Source organism: Urocampus carinirostris, chromosome 1, assembly GCF_059441175.1.
Source record: "Urocampus carinirostris isolate Australia breed hairy pipefish chromosome 1, RoL_Ucar_1.0, whole genome shotgun sequence".
Classification (NCBI taxonomy): Eukaryota; Metazoa; Chordata; class Actinopteri; order Syngnathiformes; family Syngnathidae; genus Urocampus; species Urocampus carinirostris.
Window position 1 is genome coordinate 11299850 of NC_142349.1, and position 18511 is coordinate 11318360.

The 18511-nt window shown below is 40.1% G+C and overlaps 1 protein-coding gene across 2 annotated transcripts in view; it reads left to right on the forward strand.

Annotated features, from left to right (window-relative positions):
* The first annotated feature begins 1577 nt into the window (after positions 1-1577).
* colec12 (collectin sub-family member 12) overlaps positions 1578-18511 on the forward strand; it is a 44329-nt gene continuing 27395 nt past the window's right edge. The window contains exons 1-2 of one of the 2 annotated variants that reach the window (XM_088326409.1): positions 1578-1899; positions 3663-3713. In XM_088326409.1, coding sequence (XP_088182535.1) covers positions 1893-1899; positions 3663-3713 — 58 coding nt within the window. In that variant the 5' untranslated portion in view covers positions 1578-1892. The remainder of the gene's footprint in view (positions 1900-3662; positions 3714-18511) is intronic. The other variant, XM_088326400.1, reaches the window with a different exon arrangement.

Consider the following 18511-nt stretch of genomic DNA (forward strand, 5'->3'; position numbering starts at 1 on the left):
TCCATTTGGTCTTTTTCCTTCGAACCTCTTGAAGATGTCCTCCGGTTTTGTCCCAGATGTTTTCTTTTTTTCCTCTGAGCATGTTGTATTACAAAAATAATTTTACAAATAAAAATACCAAAATTCAGCACACTTCTACCGTAACTACTGCGCTTGTGTTGAGTTGGTTTGCGCATAGAAGCTGACCCCTGACTGGCCTTTTTTTTTATAAAGTGGTAAATTTGGATTATATGTGAGTATATACAGTAGGGAGAATATCTGCATTAGGAGAAATTCAGCGTTTTCGTACTCTGTGCCTGGCATAGTGCCATCAAAACTATACTTAGTTGTATTTTGTAGGTAGATATAAACATGCCTACTCATTGGTAGAGGCGGATCAAGGGCCGTATCTGACATATTGAATAATGCAGAATTATTCATCAGATGGAAAACATCACAATTATTGAAATTTGATGAGTAATACAGTAACGCTCAATACAATAATGACAGTTGAGTTACTAATTTTTTCACTGATAACGCATCACAGTACTGCTGTCAATAAAAGTACTGTACCATAGGGTGCACCGAAAACCCCTAAATTGGCCAGAAATTTGAACGTGTGCCCTATAACCCATTAGCCCGTTTATATAGCAAAATACAGTAATGCAGACAATATTTGTACTTGTAAGTTACTACATAATGCTTTAGGTTACAGTACCATATTTGTGCAACGATTGATCAATTGATAAAAATTGCCAACCAAAGGCGCACAGTTTTGTGGCAGTGAGAGCGCCGTCACCTAACTACTAGCCACCAGTAATATAGCTGACAGACGCAAAGGCATTAGATTTGATTACATTATCATCAGATTATCTTTAATCACAGTGCCAAAAACAAAATGGATATGGGGAAAACAGAAACTTTGTCCTGAAAGATATAATTAAAAGCAAATAGTAGTTTCCCTTGTGCTTTTTTGCAGTTATTTATATCGTTCTTAACGACTTTCTGTTTTCTCTATTTTCTAAGATTCGTTTCTGGCACTGTGAGTAAAAATAGAGTGATGATGAGATAAGATCGAATACTTCTTTGAAAGTTATCTGTATCACTTGTGGTCTAGTAGTTAGGCACTTACCACCGTGACCCAGGTTCATTTCTCTTTGCTTGCGATGTTATGTGATTAATATTTGCGTCAATTATTGTCTGATTGATCATTGGACTAATAGATACCGTAAGTGAATAAAATATACAATGGTTAAACTTGAATAATGACTTACTTTTACTGTGGTTTTAATTCCATGCGCCACATACTCCAATTTGACAAAGACTATGTTTTTATTCAAAAGTCCCCTAGAGCACTTAGGCTGCAAATATCTGCACTTCACTGATTTATATGCCCTTCTAATTCATACCCGTTATCCTCGTGTTTTGTAGTGTTACATTTTTAAATTTCCTTCTTTAAAGACTTGCCAAAACCAGACTATAAAAGTGACATAACTTTGTTTCATTTTTACTTAGTTTTTCAAAACACGCACACACACGCACACACTAGGGGGTGGGTGCTAATGCAATCCTGCACAGCCAGATGTGGGAGCGAGCACGTGGTTTCTTTCTCCAAACTGCCTTGGAGGCTCTTCAAGCACTTCCTTTCTCGCTCTCCTCTATTTCTTCTTTGCCTTCCCTCCCTCGACACACCTGGACCCAGACGACTTTTCAACTTTGAAAAGCAAACTTTTGCTTGCACTCATCCTGCAACTTTTGCAGCATCAGGTAGATGCTGCCGGATGGAGCCGTGCATGTGATGGAGTAACTCCTGCCCCCACAAGCAAACAACGAGAAAACCTGGGAAAAACAGACGATTTTTAGGGAGCCAGGGAAATGCAGTGAGTGGATGGGACAGACGATAAAGAAGTACAATGAAAGGTAGAGTATATTTTTTAAAATCTTGGTACTACGTGTAGAATTTGTCTGTGATGCAGATTGAGATCGGCCACACTGAGCGACCTGTGGAATGCGTGGGCAACAACACAAGTCTCACATCTGCTTTCACTTAACACAAAGTGTGTGCGTGTATCTCCGTGTGTGTGTGTAACACTGAAAACAAAGTGAGACCTATGATGTCACCAGCTACCCTATATCATTATTTGTGATTAATGCTTGTGGCCATAATGTTGGGTCAATGTCAAAACAATGGTTGATGGAGGAGCAGTTTTGACTCAGCCTTGTAAAATCCGCCTGGCCACAGCTAGTTAGTTAAAGCGAAAGTGTGTAATATTTGACTTCTAGGTGTCTCTGTAGTGTGCAGAGCAATCAGATACAAGTGCTACAAACCACAAGGACGAATGCAAGTTCAGCAAAATAATGGGTTTCTTATGTTGTGTCTGGAACATCATTGTATTTGCTTGTAAAAGAAAATCTGCAATTTACACACAATTTCAGCTCTCTCTCGTTTTTTGTTGTTGGTTTTTTTCAAGCAGGGGTCTCAAAATTGCAGCCCATGGGATGATAGTTTGTGTCCCCCTTCTATTTTTTTTTTCTAAAAATGTTTAATCTGCTTTTGGTCATTTTTTGGGTTGGTTCAGTTGGGCTTTTATGTAGTTTTGTAGCCATTTTTTCCATTTTATGGTTGTTTTTCAGTCAACTTTCCCTTTTAGATTAGTTTATTGGTCATTTTTCAGTTGTTTTCATTCATTTTTAAACTTTCGAGTAATATGTACTACGTACTTTACTACTTTTCAGTACTTCCACATACTTTTCAGCACTTTTTCCTTTTTCATTCTATTTAGTTCTGTTTCAGTACTTTTTCGCACTTTATACTAGCTTTTGTACTTTTCAGTCCCTTTTTAGTTATTATTTATACTTTTCGGTAAGTTCTTTACATTTTTAAATTTGAATTGGTTTTTCTTTTAATATCAATGTTGGGTCATTTACTAGGCTATTTTGGGGTCATTATTTCTTGTTCCTTTTTTTGCCATTTTATGGTTCATTTTTTGATCACTTTTCAGTTTTTTTGTGGTGTTTTTCATGTAGTTTTTGATCATTTTTAGCAGCAAGGAGTAGGCAAGCGAAGTCATGTTCAGAACAGTTCATGTTCTATGTTCTATAAATGTTTAGAAAGTTAAAGATTAAAGAACTGTTAATGCAGGCAATTAAACTGGATGAATATAATATATTTCTCTTCTAGTCTCTCGTATTACTATTACAGGTATTTTATTTATTTGTTATTTTTAATATCTTTATTTATTTTGTTATGTAATTTTGTGTTTAGAAAGGAAAAAATATTTTTATCAGAGCTTTTCTTGGGAAAAACGAACCCAGACTCATTTTCCAATGGCTCCAGGTAGATTGAGTTGTATACTATTAGAAAGATAACACGTTAGAACGGCTATAAGCCCCACAAGTACAGTAACTTCACTATATTTTCCATTATATTCCTTTGAGGTGACTAATCAGCTAGCAATAATTGTTATTTTCATGACCTTACTATTTTCCATTTCCCCAAATTCAACCGATTACGTGCACAGACATTAGGGAGTGATTTTTTTTTTTTTTTTTTAATGCCATTTCTTAACAGCATAAAACAGAAAGTCGGAAGGTGCCAGAAAAGCGTCTGGGAAAAGCTAGCACAGCTGCCAAACAGCGTGTCTCTGTCTAAACAGAACATTCATTTCTCATTTTTCTTGCAGACGACTTTGGGGAAGAAGAGGAGGTGCAGTCCTTTGGCTACAAAAGATTTGGTGAGCGTCATAGTTTTTACTCCCGTGGTCTCGCTTCCAAGATGTCTTCCAAATATTTTTGTATTTTTGTGACAGTTCTGGGTTCTGCGCACTCCTGCCCAGTGTTGGGCATGTTACTGAAAGAGGGTTATTAGTTACAGTTACTAGTTACTTTGTTTAAAAGGTTACTCAGCCCCCCCCAGATTACTGAACCCAAAAAGTAGCGTGCTACTCTGAAAGTAATTAGGAACTACCGTCTATAAACGCATAGAAGCCGACCCCTTGAAACTGATTTAACTGGCCACATGATAAAAGACATAGAATAAAACATATACATCAACCTGTGAAATGAATCCATTCTTGGCTTGTGCAATCTTGAGAGCTTGCAAACAAACATTTAGCCGAGGCACTCCGTATCCATTTTGTCCCTGGGCTTCAAATCACTCAATGTTCTTTTTTCTGCTTATTTCTGGGAAACATTTTGTCTTTTTTCTCCAGGTATGGTGTCATGCAACAATAATTCTAAAAATGAAAACATCAAATTTCAGCACATGTTGAATGTTAAATTCGGTTTTCTCCATCTATTTCCTGTTGGTCTGTTGTTCCTGTATAAGCCATGACTCCTTCCCCACACACTGTCTTCCATTTGCTCCTGGTGACACAAACAAATATGTGCTTATAATCGGAGCCCCCAATTTTGTGTATTTTGTTAAGTAATTTTGGTTTGGATGTGAGTACAGTATATACAGTGTATACTATACGTTCAGGATAATATCAGTACATCAGGAAGACAGCATTGTTGTACCCTGTGCTTTAGACAGAATCACCATAACTGTATTTTTTTGTCTTTTGTATGTAAATATATATACACTCACCCTTCAAGTGATTTTCCTGGCGAATTAAGGATTGTCTGTGACAATGTGAAAGATACAGTAGAGTTCAGTACTTAAAGCACTGTTTCTCAGCTGGTGGGTCAGGAACTAAATGTGGGTCACAGAAGAATTTCCATTGGGTCTCGGGCCTCGCCCTAACAAAATAATGGTAATAAGAAAAAACGGAGGGTGAATTACACAAAAGATGGCGATAATTCCCTGCTCGATCTCTTCTTCCTGTTCATTAGATCGGCGCCTCCCTATTGTGTTTGAGATGGACCACATCTAATTTTATTATGATTTTATATGTTTTATTTCCTTTTTCTGCCTTTACTAACGGTTGCCAACAAAATTAGTGATAAGGAGAAGTAATAGTAGAAAACAGTGACACCAACGATCGAGTAGGAGAAGGAAATGATTGGCAAAATACTGTAAGACTGTCTGCCATTGAAGCGCTTGAAGGTTCAATAAATTGTTTAAAAATATTATATTTCTAGCTTTTTTTACCAGTATATCGGTCTTCATTATCTACATGATTGAGTAATTTTTGTTGTTAAGGTAGACAATTTTTCTGATATTTGGTTAAAAACTTTTAGTATGTGGCTATATGTGAGTATAGATAGAGAGATAGATAGATACTTTATTCATCCCCGTAGGGAAATTCACACATCCAGCAGTCTACCCTGCTGTTTATTAACAGATTAACATGATGCCCTATGGGTGCTTGTAGCGGAGTGGATGACGTCACACGCTTGTCCAAAAGTTCGACATCCCTGCGGCAGATGGAAATCTTTTCTTCGTGTCCAGGGATACACCACCTCGTGTTAGCAAGTCCGCCTCCTCTCGGATTCCCGCAGGCTTCCGTGTCTCTGTATAGCGGCGCTGAAGCCGGATAGCTCCGGGTAGCTCCGGGTGGCTACACGTTAGCGTCTGGAATGCTAAACGTGAGCCACGTTTCCGCAAAACACAGCAACTGCGCTCCCTGTGCGTTTCGATGTTTTGCACTCGTTGGTCTTATTTGGTAGTGAGTTCACATTTACCATGATTACGGATATTACCGAAGAGTTATAACGCCGCTAGCCGCTTCGCTAGCTCCGGCTCTTCTTCCACGATAGGCCCCTTTATCACGCTGGCACTAGAATTCTTCAGGGCAAGGAGTTGATTCCTTGAATAAACGCATTTTTGTGTGCTAAAACCCATGTCCATAGGATAGAAAGTAATCCATAGTGTAGTTGTCAAAACGGGAGGAAAAACACCGAAGATAGAAGCAGACAATAAAACAAAAAATCACAAAAAGTGAGAGATAACAGGGGAGCTACTGGAAAGGCAGCCGCTCAGTGGCGGCGCAGCTTTGATTTATTTATTGATTTACACGGTACTTGAAGACATTTTGGTTTTGCTTGTAATTCTTTGGGGGGGAAAAAGGTGAATATACGTATGCAAGTATGGCTGCACTATCCTCCAATACCTGCACCGCTTATCCTCAGTAGGGTCGCGGGGTTGCTGGAGCCCATCCCAGCCATCTTCGGGCAGTGGGCAGGGGACACCATGAACTGGTTGCCAGCCAGTCACTGGGCACACAGACAGACAATTCACTCGCTCATTCACACTTAGGGACAATTTGGACCAGCCAATTAACCTAACATGCATGTTTTTGGAATGTGGGAGGAAACCCACACAAGCACGGGGAGAACATGCAAACTCCACACAGGAATGTTCGATCTCATGACCTCATAACTGTGCCGCAGACTTGCTGAGCACTCAGCCGCCGTGCTGCCCCTACTGCACAATCCTTTCTTTCATTAAGTTTGTGAGGTTGATTTTTTTTTCTTGATTTAGGTCACAGCTTTTCATTAGGGTTGAATGGTGGACCCTCAAGTCAGACCGGTTAAGAACCACTGTCTTAGAGGACACTGTAATAAATTCTCTGCATTTAATGAGTAGCGGACTAAGGTTCCATGCAGTAACAACAATTTGATTCCTCTTAAAGGCATCAGTCAGTGCTCCTACCGCTGCAACCTGGGAAAAGCCTTGGGTGCACTTTAGGGGGGCAAACCACAGTAAAGAACATTGAGCTAAGGAAAACATATTAAGACTGAAGATGTATTATGCAAGGCTTACAGCGCTTATGCTGTATTCCCAGCATACAAAACTGACATGTGAATTGCTTCTCAGCATTCATTTGAAATATGTTTCTACAATTTAATACAGTGGAGATTATGCCGCTCTTTCTCATCTTTTCTTCTTTGTCACTGGGGGCAAATTGTTACACGTGAAAAACTGTTGCTTTTTTGTGTTTGTATCTTTCAGGACGTAGTTCTGTTTCCTCCTTTTTGGAACATCAGTCTCTGTAGCCGTGTTAAAATACGGTGATAATGAGATGAATGATATTGCCTTTTTGTTTGTTATCTATATCGCTTGTGGTTTAGCAGTTAGGACTCAGTGCTCTCACTCCTGCGACCCGAATTCAATTCCCGTTGCATGCAATGTTTCGCAATCCTGGTCAGCTGAGCCATCAATGCATGAATACGGTAAAATAGGAACCCTCAAGTATTACGTGTACTTAAACGTTTGAGGTTAAAAAAACATGTGCATTATACATGAATAAATGAAGTACTAATACAACATAAACGATAAGTAAAACGAGAAAAAATGTGGATCATCAAGTTACAAAAGCGCAGGTGCATTCCCAGCAGTTCTTCCAATTGGACCCATTTCCTTTTCAATGTTTTTCCCTGAGTGGAAAACCAAAAATATTAAAAAGCATCGGAACAAAACCGCACTGAGCGCTGCTGCCGTCCAAACCGCGGGGCTCAACAATTACATGTTTTTTTTCTAAAAGTCTTTTCTTTTTACCAGGTGACAAATCGTGAACCTAACTCACTTGGAATCTTTTGTTTTTAGTTGGCGGCACGGCAGCTGCGTGGTTAGTGCGCAGGTGTTGAGGTTCAGGTTCAAGTCCAGCTACCGCAGCCTCTCCATGTGGGGTTTGCATGTTCTCCCTGTGCCTGCATGGGTTTGTTCCGGGCACTTCGGATTCCTCCAACATTCCAAAAACATGCATGTGGGGTTATTGTCCGGGCCAAATTGTCCCTAGAAGTGAATGAGCGAGTGAGTTGTCTGTCTCTGTGTGCCCTGCAACTGACTGGCAACCAGTGTCCCCCCCTCTCCACGATCTATCTACTGCCTGTAGATAACTGGGATAACCTCCAGCACCCCTGCGACCCTACTGAGGATAAGCAGTGCAGATAATGGATGGATGGATGTTTTTTCAAGACATATTTTTCATTTTATCATTAATTACTTTGACTTGTGAGCGAATAGACTTGAGATATGAACACTTGATCATGGCATTAATTCGACACTCTTAAAGGGACACAATTTGCTCGTTATTCAAAGTATTTATATTTTTCAAATCAATGAAGGTTTTTTCTGCCACTAGGAGACGTAAATAATACATAATGTCCCCTTATGACAGGCAACATCTTAAAATCAGTCAAGACTGTTTTGTCTTCTTCGAAAACAAAAATACAAGCTAGATGCAATTATTATCAATTCCTGTTGAGGTTTGGGGGAAAAAAAGGTGAATAGACGTATGCAAGTATCGCTGCACAATCCTCCAATATCTGCAGGGCTGGCTTGCGAGTGGGCGTTGCGGCTTCTCGAGGGTCTCAGTTTTCTTTCCTTCTGTAGATGACTACATCTTTATGCTAAAGTACAATATTTTACAGACTATAGGGCGCACCAAAACTTAATTAATTTGCCAAGATTCAGAGAGTGTGCCTCACATAACGCAAAATACGCTGAGTAAAATTGGGAACGCACATACCGTATAATACTGTATTTGTGCAATGATTGATTAATCGATGTTCATTGCAACATTGCAAAAGATTGTATGCAACGAGCATTGAACCCGTGATGCTGAGGTCAGAGCGGTGGAACCTAAACACTAGTCCACTGGTGATACAGATAACCATATTTTATCTCATCATCCCACTATTCTTGCAAGAAACAAATGTTAGAGAGGGGAAACATCATTGCACTAATATATACTGTAAGAAATGCATAACAGTTATACACAAATATATATCATAGCTCTAACTGTAGTTATAATTCTTTGAGCTTTATAGTCCAGTGTGGCTTATTTGTGAATAGTATATGACAAAATTCAATTTTTGGGGGTGCGGCTTATAGTCCGATGCACCTTATAGTGCAGAAAATTCGGTCCCAGACATCTATTTTTGTGATGCCTTTACTGGTTGAAAGCAAATATACCACAGTACCTCCATCATATATTATTTTTCCTCTGCATAGAACAATAAATAGCATGATGACCTAAGATAATAGATGAGGCATCTTCATGAAACTTTATCACGTTTGTTTTGATTTTTCTTTTCCACGTTTTAACAAATAACGTGAGAAATAAATGTGCTCCTCAATAAAATAAAGCTTCAGTGTTAGGTGACTTATGTGATTACATAAAACTATTTGTCTAAAAATTACTTTAGAATTACTGTCATCCATGGGACTTTTTTTTAACATTTGGTTTCCACCAACATTTTAATGTGTCAGTAAATTATGAAAGTGTTCAGTTGCTGCCTTGTTCCTGTTATGGCCTTACGTCACCTCCGTCTCATTTGGTAATAATCCTCTCGTCTATTTATAGCCCCGTCTGGTCTCGATTTAGTCCGCTGAATTATTGCAAATCTTGTTGTTTAACAGCATACCGAGGGTTGTTGCTATTGTAAATTCTTAGTGTATTTTGGGAATTTCTGCCTCAATGGACTCCATAGCCGGTGTAGCTTGAACCATTATGGAACAGATTTGCCTGTCACACTACTTTTGCAAGGCTCTCCTGTGAGAATATACTTGGGCGTTATACAATAGGAATTTCTTCTAACTTGTACGGTGGTACCTCTCTAAACGAGCCCCCCTACACACGAGAATTTTGACACACTTTTTATAAAAAAAAAAATCTCACTCACTTTACGAAAGAAAATCAATTTCACGTGCAGTCCCAGGGGCTACCACTAGCGACCCGTCACCGCCATCAGCTCGGACCAGTTCGTGAATGATCCTCCCGCCATTAAGCACCTGATACGGCGCTCTTAGTTATCAAATCAAATGTATTTGTAAAACACTTTACATGTAATTAATTGCCACTTAAAGTGTGGTATTAAAACATTCGATGTACAATAATAAAAACTTTATCGCCCAACCAACAACCTAAAACACGTAACATACAGACAGACACAGTGGTTAAAATACAATTTAAAAAATGAGTGGTTATATAAGTAAATTTTCATAATGGCAAGGCACAGACTAACCATGTGAGAAAAGGGAACTGAGGGAGGCTTATCCACACTGATAGAGATGACAGCATATGGCTTCAATATATTATAGCTGTAAAGCAACTGTATTCCACAAAAATGTAAATTTGATTGTATCCCTTTAATTGCATTTTGCAGAATTTCTTTTTTTTTGACCTTAGCCATGAGTTCTGGGGGAAAAACAGTGAGGAGTCTGATAAGAAAAGGAAAATGTTGAAAATTAAAACAAAGCAAGAAATCACATAAAAATACGAGCGCTTTGGTCGTGTGAGTCACCAACCGAGAAGTACAATCGCTAAGCAGCGAGTGCCGATCACAAAGGTGCGGAACATTTTGAAGACGAGGCAGAGACAAATATCATAGTATTTGTTTCTCCTCAAAAGACCTGTAGAAAGTGATAGCGTTGCGAGTACAACTAAATGGGCAAAAGAAAGTGATTAACAAAATTGTGTTTTGTTGTTATTTCAAAGCGACAGTAACTTTAATTTTAAGTGTACAGTAAGTGCTTAACTATCAACAAAAGTCGTGTGCCGTCACTTTTCCAGAACCCCCACCCCCTTCAACCCTTTGCACAACCACGCACTTTTCTTGTGGCGACTCCTCCATTATAAACTTGTATTTTCTTTCGTTAATATCACCTGATTTCTTTTATTATTGTATTTTTCTATGTTTGATTACTATTTGAATGTGTGTTTTGTGATCACAATTTTATTTTCATTTCCGTCATGTTGAGCCCTTCATACCTTGCCAAGTTTTCCATGTGTGAAGAATTCTTGTTTCTTTTCTTTGTGCATGTGTGCAAGAGAGAATATCTGGCATTTTTATAAGAGGTTCATTTGCGGTCCAAAACCTGAGAACTTGCTGAGCCCACTTCCTGCATTAGAAGTTGATCCAGACAGTACCTATACACAGGGCTGGCTTGCGAGTGGGCGTTGCGGCTTCTCGAGGGTCTCCGTTTTCCTTCTGCTGCATCAGCAAATTTGCCACAGGCTTGGAAAAATGTAACCTAACCTTTAGGGGGGAGATGATGTTCTGTTTGGATTTCTTTAAATGTATTTATTTCCGCATATCTCTGAGGTGGTGCTGAGAGTGGGGATTAAGGGACGTGCTTCAGGGTTCGACTTTCCTGCTGGGGGGTCAAATTCCTTGACGACTTATTTTTGTGAGCCACACAGTGAGTGGTTATAATTTATGTAGACTTTATTAACAGAAAAGAATGTGCTCAGCCTGTTACTCATTTGTGCTTCCACTTCTCAGATTTAGATTCACCTTTTTTATTAATGTGCCACTACAACAAGGAGTTACACTCCAGTTGGCCAAATATGTAGTATAAAAGGTAATAAATTCAAAAAATAGAAAGTATTCACCTCCAATTTTAAGTATTCACATCTTAAAACAAAAATTATACACAACCGGGATATTGCACGCAAAACTGTTTTCCAAAGCTGTAATTTAGTGTGTTGATAGCTCTGGGAAAGAAGCTATCCTTCAGTCTGTTCATTCCGGCCTTATGGGATTTGTGCCGTTGGCTCGATAGTAACAGTTCGAAAAGACGGTTGCTGGGGTGTTATTATTACAACAGGATTTGTGTAGTTCCGCTTAGCTAGGGAGAGGTGACAATATGCTCCAGGCTGGTTAGAGGGCAGCGGGTAAACATATGGGCCGTGTTCATAATTCTCTGTAGGGCTTTCCTGGCTTCTGCGGAGCATCCTGTGATGCAGTACGTTAAGGATGCTCTCTGCGGTAGCGCTGAAGAATTTTACCAGCAACTTCTCCTTCAGGTTGTTCCGACTGAGCACTCTCAAGAAGTATGTGTTCTTATCAGAATGAAGTCAAGTCATGTTTACTTGTATAGCGCTTAATCACGAGGAGTCTCAAAGGGCGGCACAGACCACAGACTATTGCAAACTACAGACTATTATTACACCATCCCTTTATCTAAAACCTACATAAGGGCAAAGAAAAACTCAAAAACCTCTAGATGAGGAAAATGAAAAAACTTTCAGAAGGGACTGCACAGAAGATAATACCCCTTCCAGGATGATCAGGCTGAAACTGAAGTTGCAATAACATACAATACACGGATTCACTGCTGAGCTTTCTTTATCACCTCCTCAGTGACCGACCAGGAGAGGTCTGTGGAGACCTGCACACCCAGGAATCGGATAGAGTGGACCCTTTCCACACTGTCCCGATTGATGTGAAGCGGGCTGGTTCTGCTCCGCCCTTGGTCGAGTCACGGAATATCTCCTTTTCTTGGGTGTTCAGTGGTAGGTTGTTAACTAAACACCACACCGTTGGTCTGTTGACCTCATCCGTGTAGTCGGACTCATCTTCCCCTGGGATGAGTTCAACCATGGTGGTGTCATCACTAAACCTGATGATGTTATTTGAGGAATGCAGTCCAATGTATAGAGAGTGAAGAGAGAGGGACTCAATACACACCCTTGTGGAGAACCTCTCCTGAGTGTGATGGTGGAGAAGCATTGATTTCCAAGCTTCAAGACTGAGTGTGGACGATCTGTTAGAAAGTCCTTTATCTACTGACAGATGGATGGGGGCGATGCCCAGATGCAGCAGTTTTGTTGTACTAGGATTCCTGGGATGATGTTGTTAAAAGCTGAGATCAAGTCCAAGAAAAACAGCCACACGTAGCTAGCTCGGTGCTCCAGGAGACTCAGCGCTGTGTGGAGTGCTATGGTGCTGGCATCCTCCTTTGATCTAATTGCCTTATAGGCAAACTGCTGAGGTCCAGAGAGGGTGGCAGACAAGGACTAATGTTGAGTTTGTGGGCATATTTGTGGGGCTGTACCTTGCAATGAGAAGACCTATTGGTTTCATTTACTTTGGTTCTAAAAAGTGAACTGCGGACTTATGTTATTGGTGGAACGATATTTTATCATGATAACTTTGCCAGTTTCGTTTGTCAGGCTGTATTGAAAAGAATAATTAAGATTAATTCTGAACATTTCAAAACTATCCACACATATTTTGTCCCCATCATGTTGCAGTATGGAAAACTGCTTCACCCAGTGTATTTATGCATGCCAACCCTTGTTTAATGGTAAAATTTATGTTTGCAATAATTCTGAGTTTCAGTGTTGCTGGTTTTACTTGATTGTAAGGAAAACGAAGTTGCTGCTGTCAGGTAAGCTTATGGTAGGACGTCTCGAAAGGGTAGGGTGTTTCGGCTGCCGTCAGTCCAGAGCGTTTTGTAGACATGATGGCTTTTGAAGAAACTTGAAATTGGAAAAGAATTGCGCGTTACTTCATCAAGCTGTGTTACTTATGCTTACAAGTTAGACCACAACGTTATTAATGCAAAGGCAGACACAGGCAAAAAAGGGGCAGGGTGACTGTTTAGCAAATTTGAATGCAGAACACAATGCATGATGAAGTAGCGAAACAGCAATAAATAAACTACGATATAGTGAGGGACTGCTATTACCACAATCTTTAGGTATGAGTTATAGCAAATGGATTGACGCTCAGACTGCTTTTCAGGAGTTTTATTGGTTTGGTAATCTTGGGAATGATTAGTGTCTGTGATTACATTGGACCAGGAGCTTCTCACCGCACCGCTGTTTATTTGTTCTCCCCTTTTACTTTTTATCACAACAAAAGTTTTCCACTGAGTCATTTTACAAGTATTCAGAAATGACAGTTTACATAAACAAGTGTGGCAAACATCTCAACATTGTTGTTCATCTTCGGTTTTGGAGTTGCATCCAAAAGCAGCAGAGTGTTTCATATTCCACAATCCAATGTGTCAAGTAGATGGCTTTCAATGTGCTTTTGCTCGGTGGCCTTTGTGGTTGTGGTCAGCACCTTTCCCCCTCCGCTGCAACAGATTTGGCAGGGCGTGCCACCGCAGGGCCATTCCGTGGGTCGATGCTGCGTAAGCATCCTTAGCCGGTGGACCACCCGTTATGTGTGACCACATAAAACAAAAATGTTCAGCAACTGTACGGTTCTTTGAATAAATATTTCAAACCTGCCTGCGTAAATAATGGCCGGGTACAGTAAAAAACAAAAAAGAGCACTTTATTGGCTCATAATTCGCATCAATTATCACAGTAGACCTAAATAACAAAAGCCACAGGCATGTATTCCTTATTCTCTGTGCAAACATCGAACAATATTACTGGGTCACTTGGCAAAGACCGATTCATCATCAAATACACAAAAGAGTTGTTTCCCTCGTTGTGCATTTTTTGCCTCCATTTATATCTTTCTTTTCGACTTTCTGATTTCTCCATTTTCTAATGTTTGTTTCCGGCACCCTGAGTAAAAATAGTGTGATTATGAGAGGAAACATAATGCTTTTTCACACGACATCATTATCACTAGTGGTCTAGTGATTAAGAATTGGTGCTCTCATCGCCGTGAGCCAGGTTCTATTACTGTTGTTTGTAACGCTTTGTGATTTTGGTCAGCAAAAGTTGTCGACTCATCAATCATTGCATTAATACATACTGAAAGTGTGTATTACATGTGCAATGTACATATATAAATACGGTAGCTCATACTGTAGTTATAATACAGTCCCGTATGCCTAATATACGAAAAAAAAATGACAAAAGACAATTTTTGGAGAAGCGCATTATAATTCCGTGTGCCGTATATACAGTAATTACAGGCACCAGTTTAATGTTTCTTTTTCTTAACTTAAATCATTATGTTGCCTTAATTTTCTTTATGTTTTTTTTCTCGTTTGTGGTCTTCGTTGTTCAGAAGGTAAAAGATTGTTTCGGTACATGAGTTTGCTGTAAATTTGGCATAGTCAGGGCTTTTTTTGACTTGACTTGACTTGACTTTTTTTGTATTGTCCACTCCTATTCTACGTTCAAGTACAAAATTAATTGATGCCTCTGTCCTTATCTCAAGTGTCTACTAAATTATAAGCCTATCACAGTTACTCAGCTGATCATTGGTAGAAAGCAAAAACACTAGAACAAAAGCAGGCTTTTTGCTAAGATAAAATTGGGCAAATTCCTGGGCCATATGAGACAAGGTTACACTCGTGAGCCCTAGCACATTGGTTGAAAAACACTTCCCTAATTGGCTCTGCGTTATGAGACTCAGAGGTAGAACATTTTAGTTGTTACGGAAAACAGGGTCTCTATGCAAAGGTCCAGAAGTCCTCTCTTTGTTTTGGGCAGTTGGGTTTTTATTGTGAAACCTTTACAATGTGCAATCTGCCATGCTATTCACAAGTCTCATTAGTTCCTGTTGTTTTTCAAACAATTGACCAATGTATTTGAGGAAATACATTCAATAGTGTTCCTTTTCTTTGACTTGCTTATGCCAGTTAAAATAAACACCACATGTTCTCACCAAGAGAAATAGTTTCTCAAAAGGCACTTGACAAAACTCATGCCTGCTGTCTTTTGTCAGAAAAGTCAAACTTGGAGGTACTCCAGTTATCTTTTGGCTTCCCGTTAACATTTCATCTTGCATAACTTGGAAGAAAAACAACTTCAAGTGAGGTTGCGCAATCCGCAGACTTTGTTGGAAAGTTGAACGATGTCTTTTTGGATAACGCGCAAATATAATTGCATCCATCCATGCAAGCTTTTGCACGTTTTTGGTTCAACTAATGGCAAGAAACCACCAGCAAAGCACAAGGTGGTTGGTAAAGGTTAACAGACATGAATTGGTGTTCATATTCCAGAACATTTTTTGTCATTGTCAAAAAAACAACGAAACTTTGTTCGGAGCATCCAGTCATCCATTCATGGTTAAGAGAAAATGCAAAGATCCATAAATACATAGAATAAATATAGATAAAAAAACATTACCCATAGATAACCCAATATACAGATTCAAAGTAAAGCATAAAAACTCTGTTGCAAAATATTTGAACCAGTCAATGTTCAAGTGCAATTGTGTCTGACGGTCATCATCGTTCTTTCTGGAATGATGGAAAGAATGATGAGGAATGATTGATTATGTGCTGCAGTAGTGTGACCAGTGCAACTGTTGTGTGTAAGACCTCAAAAGGAATTAAAAAAAACAAGATAAAGGTGCCACGTGCGGTTGTAAAAACGGAGACGGGGTTTATTGTTTTTGGAAGTCGATCCTCCTGCTTTCTTCACCTCACTTGACCTGCAAACACAGAAGACACCAACCTGCTGATTCGCTTGCTTACTGATAGAATGAGGTCATTTCATTTGAAATGAATCCCATCTGGACCCCCCACTGCTGTGGACGGGCTTGATAATCCCAGTTGGAGTTAGATTTACACTCAACTGTCCTACCTGAAGGTTTAATCGCAACTTAGAAAAACACAGAGGTCACGCTCTGTATAGTTGGGCTCAGTAACGTGTGGTGAGTTTCGTGTCTGGTGAAGCATGGTCGGAGAAATGAATCTACACACATTGGTTCAAAAACACTGCCCTAATTCACCCTGCCTTACCCTGTATATCTTATTTATCATTGGAATGGCAGAGCAAAGAATTAATATATGAACAGTAGCATAGAAACATAAAGTTTTATCGTCTTACCTTAAAGGAGCTGTACGAAATATGGATCTTTGTTACTCTCTGCCGCCATATCCTGGCCTAGAGTCATGATCGCAGCCTTAATCCGCTTATTCATGATGCACCTGCAATTATGTGCATCTCTTAGACGCGTTTGAATAAACTCTTCTTTTTAACATTTTTGGGGTTTAGGTTGGCATTTCGACTCGACTCGAAGCAGGTCTTTTCTTACTTTCACCATATTCACAATAACAGATAAAGAAATCCCGACGAGCATAATGTCACTCTCCAGAGTTCATATATTTTGAAATGTTATATAACCATAACGACAGGCACAGCCACAGCCTCCCCCTCCTCTCCTGACTGCACTTCACTGGTTATACTTTCTAATTTAATCAGTTTGCATTTTTTCCCCCTGCACCATACAACACTGTCGGCACAATCACACTGTCTTACAGTCCCCTCCTAACATCCATACTCATAATCTTGTTGCTCATCACTCTCCTCAATCCATCCTATCTTGTCACTCCTAACATACTCATCAAACACTTCATGTCAAAAACATTTCATTTCCTTCTCAAATCTGTTTTCAGGCACCAAGTCTCTGCACCATACAACACAGTCGGCACAATCACATTCTCAGACAGTCCCCTCTTAAGATCCATACTTATACTCTTGTTGCTCACCACTCTCCTCAGAGCACCCAAAACCTTGCTTCCTGGATTCACTCGGTGCAATACCTCGCACTCCATTCCACCTACTGCAGCCACATCACAACCCAAGTACCTAAAGCTTTCAACTTCTTCCAGCACCTGTCCATGCAACTTTATTTCTAGCGCCATGCCCACTCCATCACGTGAACACTTCATCACCTTACTCTTCCCAACATTCACACATAACTTACGCCTATCACATACTCTTCTAAACTCCGTTACCAACCTTCTCAATGTTTCCTCAGAATCAGCCACAAGCGCTGTGTCATCTGCAAACAACAACTGACTTACCTGCCGCACCGTTCCACTGATATCTATCATTTCTACACCTCTGCCAAATACTCTTGCATTTACCTCTCTCACCACGCCATCCAAGTGCACATTAAACAGCCATGGTGACATCACACTCCCCTGTCTCACACCAGTCAACACAGGGAACCACTCACTTGTCTCACTCCCTACTCTTACACATGCTCTGCTGTTCACATAAAAACTCTTCAATGCTTTCCACCCACTCCATACATTACCATCACTTGCCACAACGCCTCTCTATCAACTCTGTCATAAGCCTTTTCCAAGTCCATGAAAACCAAATAAACAACCTTACCTTTTGCAAAATATTTCTCACACACCTGGTAGGTAGGTAGGTAGGTAGATCTATCTATAGAGAGAGAGAGAGAGAGAGAGAGAGAGAGAGAGAGAGAGAGAGAGAGAGAGAGAGAAAGAGAGAGAGAGAGAGAGAAAGAGAGAGAGAGAAAGAGAGAGAGAGAGAGAGAAAGAGAGAGAGAGAGCATTTTTTTCTCATTTTTTGGCCAGTCTTTTTTAGTTTTTTGGAGTACTCTTAGCAACAAGATGGCAGACAATTATGTCATCTCCCGCTAGGTGTGCCTCATGTTTTGTAAACTACATTTCTAAACATGCGACTATTTCAAAACATATATTTTCATACCCCCTGCGACTGGCCGGCAACCAGTTCAGGGTGTCCCCTGCCCACTGCCCAAAGATGGCTCGGATAGGCTCCAACACCCCCGTGACCCTTCTGAGGATAAGCGGTGGATGGATGGATGTTTATACCACAGCTTGTGTATTTTTGCTTGTTATTTAATTAAAACTTTCATATTTAGGCACGGGCCTCAAACTATCATCCGCGGGCCACAATTGGCCCTCGAACTGCGAGCTTGAAACCCCTGATATTCATACTCCATGCTGCAAACAAGTGTCCTATATTAATTACAATTTACATTCCGGTAGATAGGCAGCACGGCGGCGCAGTGGTTAGCGCGTGTGCGGCACAGTTCCAAGGTCTTGGGAACCTCCTGTGTGGGTTCAAATGCAGCTACCGGACTAACTGTGTGGAGTTTGTATGTTCTCCCCGTGCTTGCGTGGGTTTCCTCCGGGCACTCCGGTTTCCTCCCACATTCC